This window comes from Pteropus alecto, unplaced genomic scaffold (genome assembly GCF_000325575.1).
Source record: "Pteropus alecto unplaced genomic scaffold, ASM32557v1 scaffold61, whole genome shotgun sequence".
NCBI classification, from domain to species: domain Eukaryota; kingdom Metazoa; phylum Chordata; class Mammalia; order Chiroptera; family Pteropodidae; genus Pteropus; species Pteropus alecto.
Window position 1 is genome coordinate 14,638,618 of NW_006434835.1, and position 11,185 is coordinate 14,649,802.

The 11,185-nt window shown below is 53.8% G+C and overlaps 1 protein-coding gene and 1 non-coding gene across 3 annotated transcripts in view; both read right to left on the reverse strand.

The window, feature by feature from the left end:
• Positions 1 to 11,185, reverse strand: part of ADCY3 (adenylate cyclase 3) — a 68,034-nt gene that overhangs the window by 3,907 nt on the left and 52,942 nt on the right. For both annotated transcript variants that reach the window (XM_025045769.1, XM_006910279.3), the window contains 8 exons: positions 8,947 to 9,075; positions 7,556 to 7,698; positions 7,273 to 7,434; positions 5,405 to 5,492; positions 4,505 to 4,621; positions 2,496 to 2,755; positions 2,155 to 2,220; positions 727 to 808 (listed from right to left, as the gene is read on the reverse strand). In XM_025045769.1, the coding sequence (XP_024901537.1) occupies positions 727 to 808; positions 2,155 to 2,220; positions 2,496 to 2,755; positions 4,505 to 4,621; positions 5,405 to 5,492; positions 7,273 to 7,434; positions 7,556 to 7,698; positions 8,947 to 9,075 (1,047 nt within the window). The remainder of the gene's footprint in view (positions 1 to 726; positions 809 to 2,154; positions 2,221 to 2,495; positions 2,756 to 4,504; positions 4,622 to 5,404; positions 5,493 to 7,272; positions 7,435 to 7,555; positions 7,699 to 8,946; positions 9,076 to 11,185) is intronic.
• On the reverse strand, positions 5,834 to 5,952 carry LOC112478638. The gene has a single exon (XR_003045897.1). It is a non-coding gene; the product is annotated as a 5S ribosomal RNA (ribosomal RNA).

Consider the following 11,185-nt stretch of genomic DNA (forward strand, 5'->3'; position numbering starts at 1 on the left):
AGGAAAAATGAACCTGAGTGGAGGGGCTCCACATGGCAAAATTGTAAGAAAGATGGCTACACTGCAAGGGAAAGAAGACCTAGGAATTTTGAGCCACTTGATCAAAAAGGCCACCCTAAGTTGCAGTGAGGATCCTGGCCCTCGTGGTTACAGCAGAGATCTAAAAGGCCTGAATGTGTGGGGCCTCCTGGGACCTGTTACAGATAGCTGCAGTGAGGATCTCCTAGTCCAGGGAGGAGTCCCCATTTCCAGCAGGCCCCACTTGGCCAAGAAGTGGCTTGAGGAGGCTGTACTTTCCCTGGCTGGCCACTGGGTGGCACTTGTGCTAACATGGAGCACTAAGTCCCCTGCATGGATTCCTCCCCACCCTCTTCCTTTCTCTTCTGGCTGCGTGGCCAGTGTGTTAGTGACCCCCAGAGCCAGGGTGAGTGAAGATCCATGAGCCCGTGGCCTAGAGAATAGATTTTATCCAGGCTCTGCTGCCCCCTCCCCCATGTCTCTTTTAGCACCATGGAGGACGTTAGAAGGAAGAGGTAAATAACTGTTTTGTCTGTATCACTGAGGAAGCAGCCAGAAAATGGAGAAGGTGGTGGCTTGACAGGTTCACATGCCGTGTTGGGTAAAGGAAAGCAGTACCCTTAGGGGCTTGGTTCTTAGATCCTGGGCCCGTTTCTCAGGAGGCCCTGAGAGGTCATGAGCAAAAGAGAAGTATGTGCAGGCACTCACGTGGCGGGAGAAGTAGTAAAAGCTCAGCATCATGACGAAGATCATCGCTGTCATCGAGTACTTGGAGGGCAGCAGGGGCAGCCTGCAGGGCAGAGAGCAATTCACGGGAAAGTGTGTCCACGCCGCCCTTGGGGAGAGTTTTATTCCCTCTGCTGACTGTGCTCTTTCCAGTAGCCCAGGGCCCTGAGACTTCCCCCAGCTCCTTAAGCACCTTCACATCAAGTCCAGATGCCCTCTGGGCAGTAAAGCTGTCTTAAATCACTGGGCTCCTGTCAGCCAGCCAACCCTGGCCCCTCCTGGCTGCACTTGGAACCCACATCAGGGCTGCTCCCCTGATGTTCAACAAACACCGCATCACCTGACTGACCCCAGAAGGAGCTGCAGCCACGTAGGAATCGAGAAAGGAGAGACTGACGTCACAGTGATGGACTCGGGCACCATACTTTATAACTTCGCCCGGGTTTTTTTGTGGAGCTGTAGGTCTTTGTTTCCATTACTGTATAGTATTCTGTTACATGAATATACCAGTTTTCATACCCACTTACTGTGATGTAATTTGGATGGTTTCAATTTGTTTTGGATGTGTGTCTGTGGCTATTACAGTGTGACTAAGGACATTCTTGCACACATCCTGGAACATACAGCTGTGCGTGGATTTCTCTAAGGTGTGTGTGTGACGGAATTGCCAGGCCATGCGTCTGTTTACAACTTTACTAAACAACTAAATGGTTTTCTAAAGTGGTTGTACCGATTTATAATCCAGTCGGGTATGTGAATGAGTTACCATTGTACTTGATATTATTAGACTTCTTAATTCTTGACAAACTGGTATCTAATCTAATAGTCTTTTGTTGTAGTCTTAATTTGCATTTCCTGATTACTTGAAGGTCTTTCACTAATTAGTGGCCGAAGTAATTTTTTTTTTTTTAACTTAAAGGTCTAGTCAAGTCACTGAATCATAAAATTCTAAAAGTTTAGAGCTAAAAGGACCTTAGAGAACTAGCCCACGATCCTCTTCAAAAGATGAAACAGGCTCAGGAAAACTGGGCAGCCCCGCAGAGAATCAACCGCGGCAGAGTAAGAATCCAGGTCTTCTACTTTGAATGTGGTCGTTTTTCTGCTCTGTCCTGTCGGCCAGTTAAGTGCAGCTACCAGCCCTTTGACTCCTCTCTTCCCCTCAGCCCAGCCTCTGTACCCTCCCCCCACAAAACACACTGCTGCTGCTGCTCTCCGAGCTTCTCTCCCGGACTCAGGATGGCCGGGTCCATATTGAAACCATTCTACCTTTGCTCCAGCCCTCCTACAGAAATGCATACTAACTTCTCTAACTTGAACTTCCCACGTCATGTGCCTCTGGCCTGTGATATTCCCTCTCTATAGAAGAAAGGGGCCAAAACGCAGACCGGGAGGGAGAGCAGTCGCTCTTACCTGTCAGTGCCATTGAGCCCAGCGGTGGAGAGTATCTGCATCTTCTCCAAGGCAACCACAGGAAAGCTGTTAGACAGATGACAGTCAGGGCCCATCTGGGCACAAGACGCTAATGCCCAGCCAAACACTGAGGTAACCCAGATCTTCCACTTGGTCAGGAATGGAAAGATCTGTCCCAGCTTTACTGCCAACCAGTGGTACGTCACTGAGAAGCCACGAGCCCTGATTCCCCTACAAGCCTTTGATGAGCCCTAGAGACCGAGCCACCTCAGTGCATGCCCATGACTTTGAAATGCGGACCTGGAGGGTAGGAGGAAGGAGAAAATCAGATCCCCTCTTACTTGTGTTCCTGGAAACGTCTGCGGTCATATTCATCGAAGATGGGGCACCAGGCATAGATGTTGACGACGGCTACGGCGCCAGTGATGAGCAGCATGAGCGTGAGCTTCACCATGTGGCTGACCTGCACCAGCATGATGGTGGCGATGAGTGACAGCACGGCGACATAGTTGTAATACTTGGGGTTCTCCGTGCAGCCATCCTCCATCTCCATCCCTGCGGTGCCGTTGCTGGGTCCCGTGTAGTACTGGAGGCAGCTAAGCTGGAGGCCGGGAGCATGGGGGGAGAACATGGGGTGCCAGGGAACAGCGGACACTGGTCAGAGAAGGCCCTGTCGTGGCAGGGTTCATCAGCTGCCATTTTCCACAGCTCCCTCAGAAACACCAAGAAAGATGGGGAAATTTACCAGGAGTAATACAAATGTTAGCACTTCCTGTTAAGAGCTTGACCATGACCATATTTGATTTAGTATTGACACCATTGTATAGAAAACTCAGGGAGGCTGAACTCGCCCAAAGTAGCACAATTAGCAGGTGGTAAACCCAGAGCTAGGAGTCCAGTCACTGGGTTTCAAATCCAACAGGCTCCTGCCCACTCCATATTGTTAGACGTGGGGCTAGCCAGTCACCCGCCCTTCACAGCTCTGCTGTGATGGCAGCCAGTTTGCTCAGACACTTCCATTTCTGGAGTTGTCACTGGTCCCACTGCTGGCAGATGTCGTCAGTAGAAAGTGCATCCATAAACTGAGTCAGACCTATGTTTTGTAACCTTCACCCACTGGAGTTTGTCTGGCTCTGGGGAAGTTCTCAGCATGGGATTCTAGCATTTGAAAAGTTCACACCTCCCTGGTTTTTCACTCTCCACTGGTGACATCTCCAGGTATCCTGCACGATGTCCATGACCTTGTTAAACAGTGGTCCCCAGACCCAGGTGTTCTGACGTGCAAGGGGCCTGGGGCTTCTCTTCCCTGCACCGTGGGCACCATGCAGCCCAGGGGTACGTCTGGAGCTTCTAATCCCATTCCAGTTGTATTTTTGACCAGATGGCCCTAGGGCTGTGTCACCCATACTGCTGCCAGAATAAGTCTCCATGCTAAGTTTTTTACTATGCTTGGACTGGGAAAGAAAAGAAAGCAAATAATAAAACAATGTTTGGAAAAAGTAGGACTTTAAGAGTGTCTCTAGTGCTACCAAAATTGGAGGGCTGTACGTGACAACTGACAATATCAGTGACGGTTGCCCAGACCCCAATGCTCAGTAAACAACTGGTGGCTCTGAATCAATTGATCTTGGCTTCCAACTTCTCCCCAAGAAAGCATCTGGCTGCCCCCTTATAGGACCCACAGCTTCTCCGTGAACTGAAGACAGCAAAGGAGAGGATTCTGTCTGCACCTCGCCGTTTGAACTCTGCAGCTGCCGTCCTCAGTGACCCGGTTAGAAAGGCCTGGCCACGTTCAAGTGGATGAAGGCCAATCAGGAAGCTCCTTTAGCAGAGGAGGTTATCTCCCCGTCCTGGTGGGTTCCTGACACTAGCCACACCCTGGGGATACTGAAGACACGTGGAGTGCTTACGAGTATCACGCCCCTTGTGCAGTGACATGCGGAAGAAGAAAACACAGGACCTGTTTCCATTCTTGACTCTGTCACTTACTCGGCTGTGTGACTTAAAACAAGTGAATCAACCTCTGAGTGTTAATTCTTCATAGGAAACTACAGCTAAGCATGTCAATCTCTTGGGATTGTTACGAAGATTAATTGAGTCAGTGTAGGTAAAGCGCCTACACAGGACCTGGTGCACGGTGGCAGTCTCCTGGACCCAGTAACGAGCTGGGGAAACAAGGCAGTGTCGGGTTTCCTGGGGAGAGGACCCCCAACGTTTGGCCAGGGTGATCTGTTTAGGAACTGGTCGTTCCCGACCAGCGTCTCGTGGCAGAGGAATGGGTTGACCACCTGAAGCCTTTTACCACTGAGAGCGGGGACTGTCCCTTCAAAAAAGGACAGCAGGAACTCACCATGTCCACGACATTTGCCATAACCAGAATGAAGATGGCTAACATGGCCCAGGTGTTCCTGGCCCAGCGGGTCCGGTCGATCCAGGTTGAGAAGGCCACGAGCTTCTTAGGAAAGGCCTAGAAGGAATGGAATTTCAAGGGCCATGAGCCTTTCCTCCTGTAAACACGACTGCTAATGCCTCTGGGTGCCCCGTACTCCCCAGAAACCGAGAAGTAGTGCTTTGTGTGGGGGTCGACCAAAACCGACAGTGGCAAAGTGGACAAGGAACCCTGGTGCCGTGTCACTCCTACGTGACATATTTGTGAAATGTGGCTTCCAGATAGCAGAACTCTTTCCACAGAAGACACGGGGGCCAGACCAGGAGGCTGTAGGCAGCAGGAGCCCGCTCCCCATCTCCTCGTGACAAGGCTCTGTCAGGGAGGAGCTTTTGGGGCCCGCCATCTCTGGCTACTCCTGCCTTTCCTGGGTCAGAATACCTCAGTCCTCAAAGTTACCTGGCAAGCCACCTGCCAGATTAATTTTCCTAAAACACGACTTTCCCCATTGTTCTGATTAAAACTCTGCGTGGCACCCCAGCGCTTATAGAAGTCAGTCACAGTCCTTTTGTCCGGGTTTCAAGGTCCTTCACAGTCAGGGCCCCACATCCAGACTCTGGCTCACCTGCCCACGTGTGCTCCAGCGTCAGAGCCCCCCAGAGCCCAGCCCAAAGTGAGTGCTCGGCTGTCAGTGAATGACTGAATGTGGAACGAATGGATGGGTAAATGCCTGCAGCACCCTAACACAAGGCTTGTAATCTCTAAGGGTCTGACAGGACGCGTAACTCCATCAGTACCCACTTTCTCAGGGAACGACGCTCACTTCCAGAGGGCTTCTGAGCCAAAAGGAAACGTGCTTCTTACCTGGGGAAAGATGGCAGCCAGCGAGCAGATCGTCAGGATCAGAAGCAGAACCTCCCCAACCACAAAGGTCACATAGTTTGTCATTAGCCTGTAACAGGGAGATGACAGGGAGGGGACCAGAGGGGGGTAGTGAGATTGGGTGAGGGGCTAGAGGAGTAAAGGAAAGGAAACAAGACAGGCCCGCAAAGGAAGGAAAAGTTCCACGTGACGCCAGGGGCTGCCAGCCGAGGGCAGGGACTGGGAGTGTGTGACCCTCCCCAGCTGTAACTGCTGACCGGGCCATCCCCCAGAAAAGGACAGACTCGCAGACGGCCAGGGCAGAACCTGGGAAGGGATTCTTAGGAACGAGCCTGCTGCCACGTGGCCATGATCGGGGGGAGAGGGGAGAGCAGCAGCTCCCTAACTGTCAAGTGCTGCTATCTTGTTTTACGCCTACAGCACCTGGTCTTCCTAGGTGGTCTCCCATCCAAGGACTAACCAGGCCTGACCCTGCTTAGCTTCCGAGATCAGACGAGATCGGGCGTGTTCGGGGTGGCATGGCCGTAGACCTGAGTTATCTTTTGACAACTGCACAGAGCTCTACAGTTGACAAGGCCTTCCGCATCCATCTTCTCGTGAACTCTGAGAAACTTGCTGTCTCCAAGCCCCCCATTCTCATACCCACTCCCATTTGGTTTCACCCCACTGAGCGCTCTTGCCAAGAGCCCTGGACACCTCCGCGCTGCTAGTCCAGTGCCTGATTCTCAGTCACCTCATACCCTCCTCGAGTCTTTCCTCAACTGCCACCCCGTCCGTGAGGCTGGTCTGACCTTCTTACATGCAAATGCAAAAACGAAACTCAGCTCACCGCCAGCATGCCCATCTCCCTTCGACTCATTTACGTTTATCCGTGGCACCCATCCCTGTCTGCACACATATTTTGATTGACTGTCTACCTTCCCCTTCTAGAATGTACGTTCCACCAGAGTGGGGGTTTTTGTATGTTGGGTTCACTGCTACAGCCCTAGATCTTTGCCCCAGGCACGAAGTAGACAAACTATCTGTGAAGTGAATGAGTGAATTTGATCCTCACAACAGCCCTGAGAGTGAGCTCGGAAAGGTACTGTTATCCTCAGATGATTGTCGTCAGCTTTGGCTTTACGGATGAGTAAACTGATGCCCCAGGAACCCTCAGTGACGCGCTTAAGGTGATACAGCAAATAGATGAGTCCAGAACCGAGGACAGTGTGGCGGCGTGACCGAGTCCAAGGCTCTTTACTGTTTCCCCAAGCTGTAACGAGCAGGGCCCCACACCCGCTCCTTTCTCATGGGAACCCCCTGAGCAGAAGTGAGCTGCTGATTGGCTGAGGGAGTGGGGAAGGCGCCATCCTTCAGCTGGGCTTCAGCAGTTGGGGCGAGGCCTCCAGAACACCCACCCTGCCCGAGGACCTGCTGCTGGGTTAGAGAGATCGGCCTGTGCCCAGAGGCTAAAACCTATTTTCACTAAGATGAGCCAAGAAAGGCAGCCAGATGGGCCTTGGTGACTGAGGTTGAGGACTGTCCCATCCTTTGTCTCCTTGTCCTAGAGCCACTCAGGTCCAGCCGGCCACGATCTCCATTCCCCTGGGCCCCTCTCATCCCTCAGCTTTCTAAGTCCTGGTCTGAACCCCGTTTGACACTAGTGCTATTCCAGAACCCCAGATGGGGAGGAGGAAGGAGGTCCAGGGCACGGACCTCACATTCCCTGGGCCTGGTCCTGCGGGGAGCGAGGAACAGAGACAAGGCCTGTGCCCCCACAACAGGCTCCAGCTGGGGTGCCAGTGTCCCTCAGGAAGCTTGTGGCCTCTCCCCTCTGCTGGCCTCTCAGCTCCGGCAGAGCCTGCCCTCACCAGGGGTCGACGAGCATCTCGCCCAGGGCCGCACAGAGCAGGACGACGCAGGAGCAGCTGAAGGCAGCTCCGCTCTGCTTCTCCTTCTCCACTGAGTAGCGCGTCTCCATCTCGGGCTCCATGAACCGCATGGACAGGAGGAAGGTGTTTCTCTTCTTCACTCTGCGGTGGAGACGAGCCCCGTGAAACATGCGTGCCACACCTGAGGGGCCTCATTAAAGACGATGAGCTTTCTGAACCCCGAGTCTGGGCCTGATGAGGCACGTGCTGAGGAGCCACTTACACCTGGGCGGACTCCCGCTCGAGCAGGGCCTCGTTGAGCAGCTGGTTGAGCTCATGCTCGTCCTCGGAGGCGTCTACCACTCTGTCGGCCAGGTCCTGGAGGCGCAGCCTCCGGCGAGGGTTGGGGAAGGAGGGGTTGTCAGCCTGCAAGGCAGTGCAGCGGAGTTGGGGGGCATGTGGGGGAAGCATTGGGGACAGACAGGGTGGGGGCGTGGCACACTCCCGTGGACTGACCCCCCCGGTTCCAGAAACCATTTTCCAGGCAAAGTCTTCCCAGGGCGGCCACGTGGTTCCCGCCCCATTGGGTCTGGACCCAGAGGCGCGGTCCTTCCTGGTTTCCCCGGGACCCCGGTCCCAGGTCCTGTGGCCCCGAGCAGCTCTCCAGCGGTCACCCACGACTGGCAGTGTGTGGAGAGCAGTCTCTGGCCCCTGAGTGGCTGGCCTGGGAGTCTGACACCATTGCTGGGTCAGCGCGGTCCTAGCACGCCCTGCCCCCAGGATGGGGTGTCAGTTTGACCTCGTGTAATTCAGGTTCCGCCAGCCCCAACTTTCTTTTCCGTAGACCGATGTGGACGGTCTATCCCTGAAGCATATCCTGGAGCAGAGTGACACTGGCTAATTGTGTCGACACAAAAACTCACGGGCTCTGTCCTTTTTGTTAGGGATTTACATCGAGTCTGTATTTCTTTCTATCAAAATCGGTGACACTAGGAAAAGTGACTGAATGCTGTGGTGCTTGAGGAAAACCTCATTTACGTGCAGCCCTGTGTGCCTCGTGTTCTCCAGCACCTGGTCTCAGAGTGCCAGGGCCGTTCTGCCGCGTCACAGTGACAGACGGTACTGGCCACCAGCTCGCAGGGACCCCAGCCGGGCAGGGTCCTGTCCATCTCAGAGCGGTGGCTACACTCAGGAAGCTCTTCGGTGATGGATAAGTGCTGGATGCCTTTCTGAGACGGACTGTCCTCGGGAGGACAGCACGTTCATTCCTGTAGAAATCCTGCATCTGTGCATGGGACTTGGGGAGTCTGGACCTCGCCAGAGAGGTGAGCTCAGCCCTCACTTGCAAAACAGACTTGGATCCCACAGAATTTCCCACGTCTTCCCTCGCTGTCCTCAGAGCTACCGGATTCTGGGACATCAGAGCTAGGCAAGACCTTGGAGGGGAGCACTTCTTTTGAACTGCCCCCCACCAACCCCCATGCCCCATGTAACTGATGAGGGGACAGTGGGACCGCGGTTTGGGGGCAGGTGACCTGCCCAGGGTTACACTGCTAAAAAGGAGCATATCTGGGCTGGTGGCCGGCTCTCCCACCGAGCACAGGTCTCTCTTCCTGTGGTATCTCCTGCCTCCACCTCCCCTGCCCTCATCCTGGTCCCCAGCCCAGCACATACCTGGGCCCCTTGCTCCTCGGGCTCCTCCGACGTGGACCCGCTGGCGTGGACACTCCCGTTGGGCTCCTTGGTCTCGATGAGGGCGGGGGAGCTGGGCTGCGAGGAAGGCGGGGCTCCATTGGGCAGGGCCTGCAGGGGAGAGGAGTGGCCGTCGGGGACAGGGGACACACTGCCAGCTGCCCACCCCGGCCTGCGGCTGGTCCCTATCAGTCTGGAATCTTCTCTCTGGAGTTTAGAAGTCCCGCAGACTAAGCGATTTCACTATTCAATTCCTCCTTTAGAACGTTAATTTTCTAGTATCAATTTCTACCATTAAAACTTGTCCTATTATTCCCGTTCCTATTTCTAAAACATAAGCCCATGACTCGGTGACTCATAGAGGTCTTTCTTCCTGTAGAGCCCTGTCAAATGCCTTCCAAAAGTCTGAGTGAATTTCATAAACCAATTTCCTCGATGACTAGCGTTTTTCCCTGACAATAAGTTAAATCCAATAACCCAAGGAAACAGTTGATGCATTCACGTAATAAGTATTAACTGAGTACTGACTGTGTGACAGGAACTACTCTAACTCCTGGGGATACAGACGAAAGGTCCTAACTTGAAAGCTCACGTTCTAGTGAGGGAAGACAGACAACAGCAACGTAAGTAACTTGTCCCGGTCCCTGAGGAGAGAGAGGGAAAGGCAGAAAGGGATGGCACGGGGATCGCTGGGGGGCGCGGCTGCAAAGGTCGCGGGAGGCCTCACCATCACCATGCAGGTGACATTTAAGTACTGGCCAGAAGGAGCAAGTCACGCAGCTGTCTGGGGTGGGGGTTCCAGGAGGAGGGAGCGGCCAGTGCAGAGGCCCTGGAACAGCTGCACCCGGAGTGTGAGCAGCCGGGGGCCAGTGCTGCTGGAGCAGTGACCGAAGGGCACAGGCGCAGACGGCCTGTCACCGGCCCGACTGTCACCGGCCCACCTGACCTCTGCGGGGCTTTGCTCCTCTGAGTGAGACGGGAGACCGATGGAGGGTCTCGCGCAGGGGAGTGACATGATTTCACTCAACATTTTAGCAGGACCCCTTGACTGCCGTGTTGAGAAAGACAGCAGGAGAGCAGGGACAGAAGCAGGTGACGGGCCGGGACACCACTGCGGTAATCCTACACGAGACGGCAGTGGCTCGGGCGGGATGGCAGCTCTGGGGGCCGTGAGAAGAGGGGAGATTAGAGCTCTATCTTGAAGGGTCAACAGAACTTGCTGTGGATGGTAAGGAGGCGGGTCAAGGATGTCTTCGAAGCTTTTGTTCCAAGCAGCAGAAAGAACGGAGTGGCCCCTGAGTGAGACGGGGATGGCCGTCGGGGTCAGGGGCTCGGCTGTGGCCCTGTTAACCCTGAGCTGCCTGTGACGGACACAAGTGGGGATTTTTCAGTGACTGTCCGTTGAGTGCAGGGGAGCCGGCTGGGGCTGAGACCTAGATTTGGGAGTTGTCAGAGGCATTTAAGACAATAAGACTGGATGAGACTGAACGAGGTCAGTATGGCGAGAGATGTCTGGACGCTCCGCACACTTTAGAAAGGAGTCACTGTGGTAACTGTCCTCACATCCTCCTCATCAGTTTATTTAGCCAAACCACAGACAGAGATTTCTGCAGATGGAACCGCGTCTGCTCCTGTGACTTCCAGAGAAGCAACTCTCGTCACTTTCCTTACTGCTTCCCATGATCCTCCCTGTGTTGGTCACGCTTTGTCGCTTGTGACTCAGTGACTGCAGAGCAGGTTAGGTGATCTGTGAGCCCTGCCTCAGCAGAGTCCGTCTTGAGTTGAAGACTAAACAACTGTGAAGCTAATCACATGAATCCATGAGGCTCGTGACAATTTGCTTCCTTCCCCAGGCACGCTGGCCGCTGACCGTGGCCACATGGCCTTTACGGCAGCCGAACTTCTATGTCCCCTGAGAGACATGGACCACAGCACTGGCAGGTAGGGATGCCTGATGCATATTTGATGAATGTCATATGACAAAGGGTTCATTTCTCTCATAAACAAATCAGAGAAGGGAGAAAAACCCTCAAAGGTCAGATATGAATATGCGATTCTCAGAAGAAAATCCCCTGGCTAACGGCCACGTTAAAAGTGTCTGGCTTTACTCATAATTAAAGAAATGAGATTAAAACAGCAAGATACCATGGTTTCATCTTTCAAATGAACAAAGATAAAAATGAGTGGAGAGCCTGGCCAGGGCTCCGGGAGGGTGGCAGAG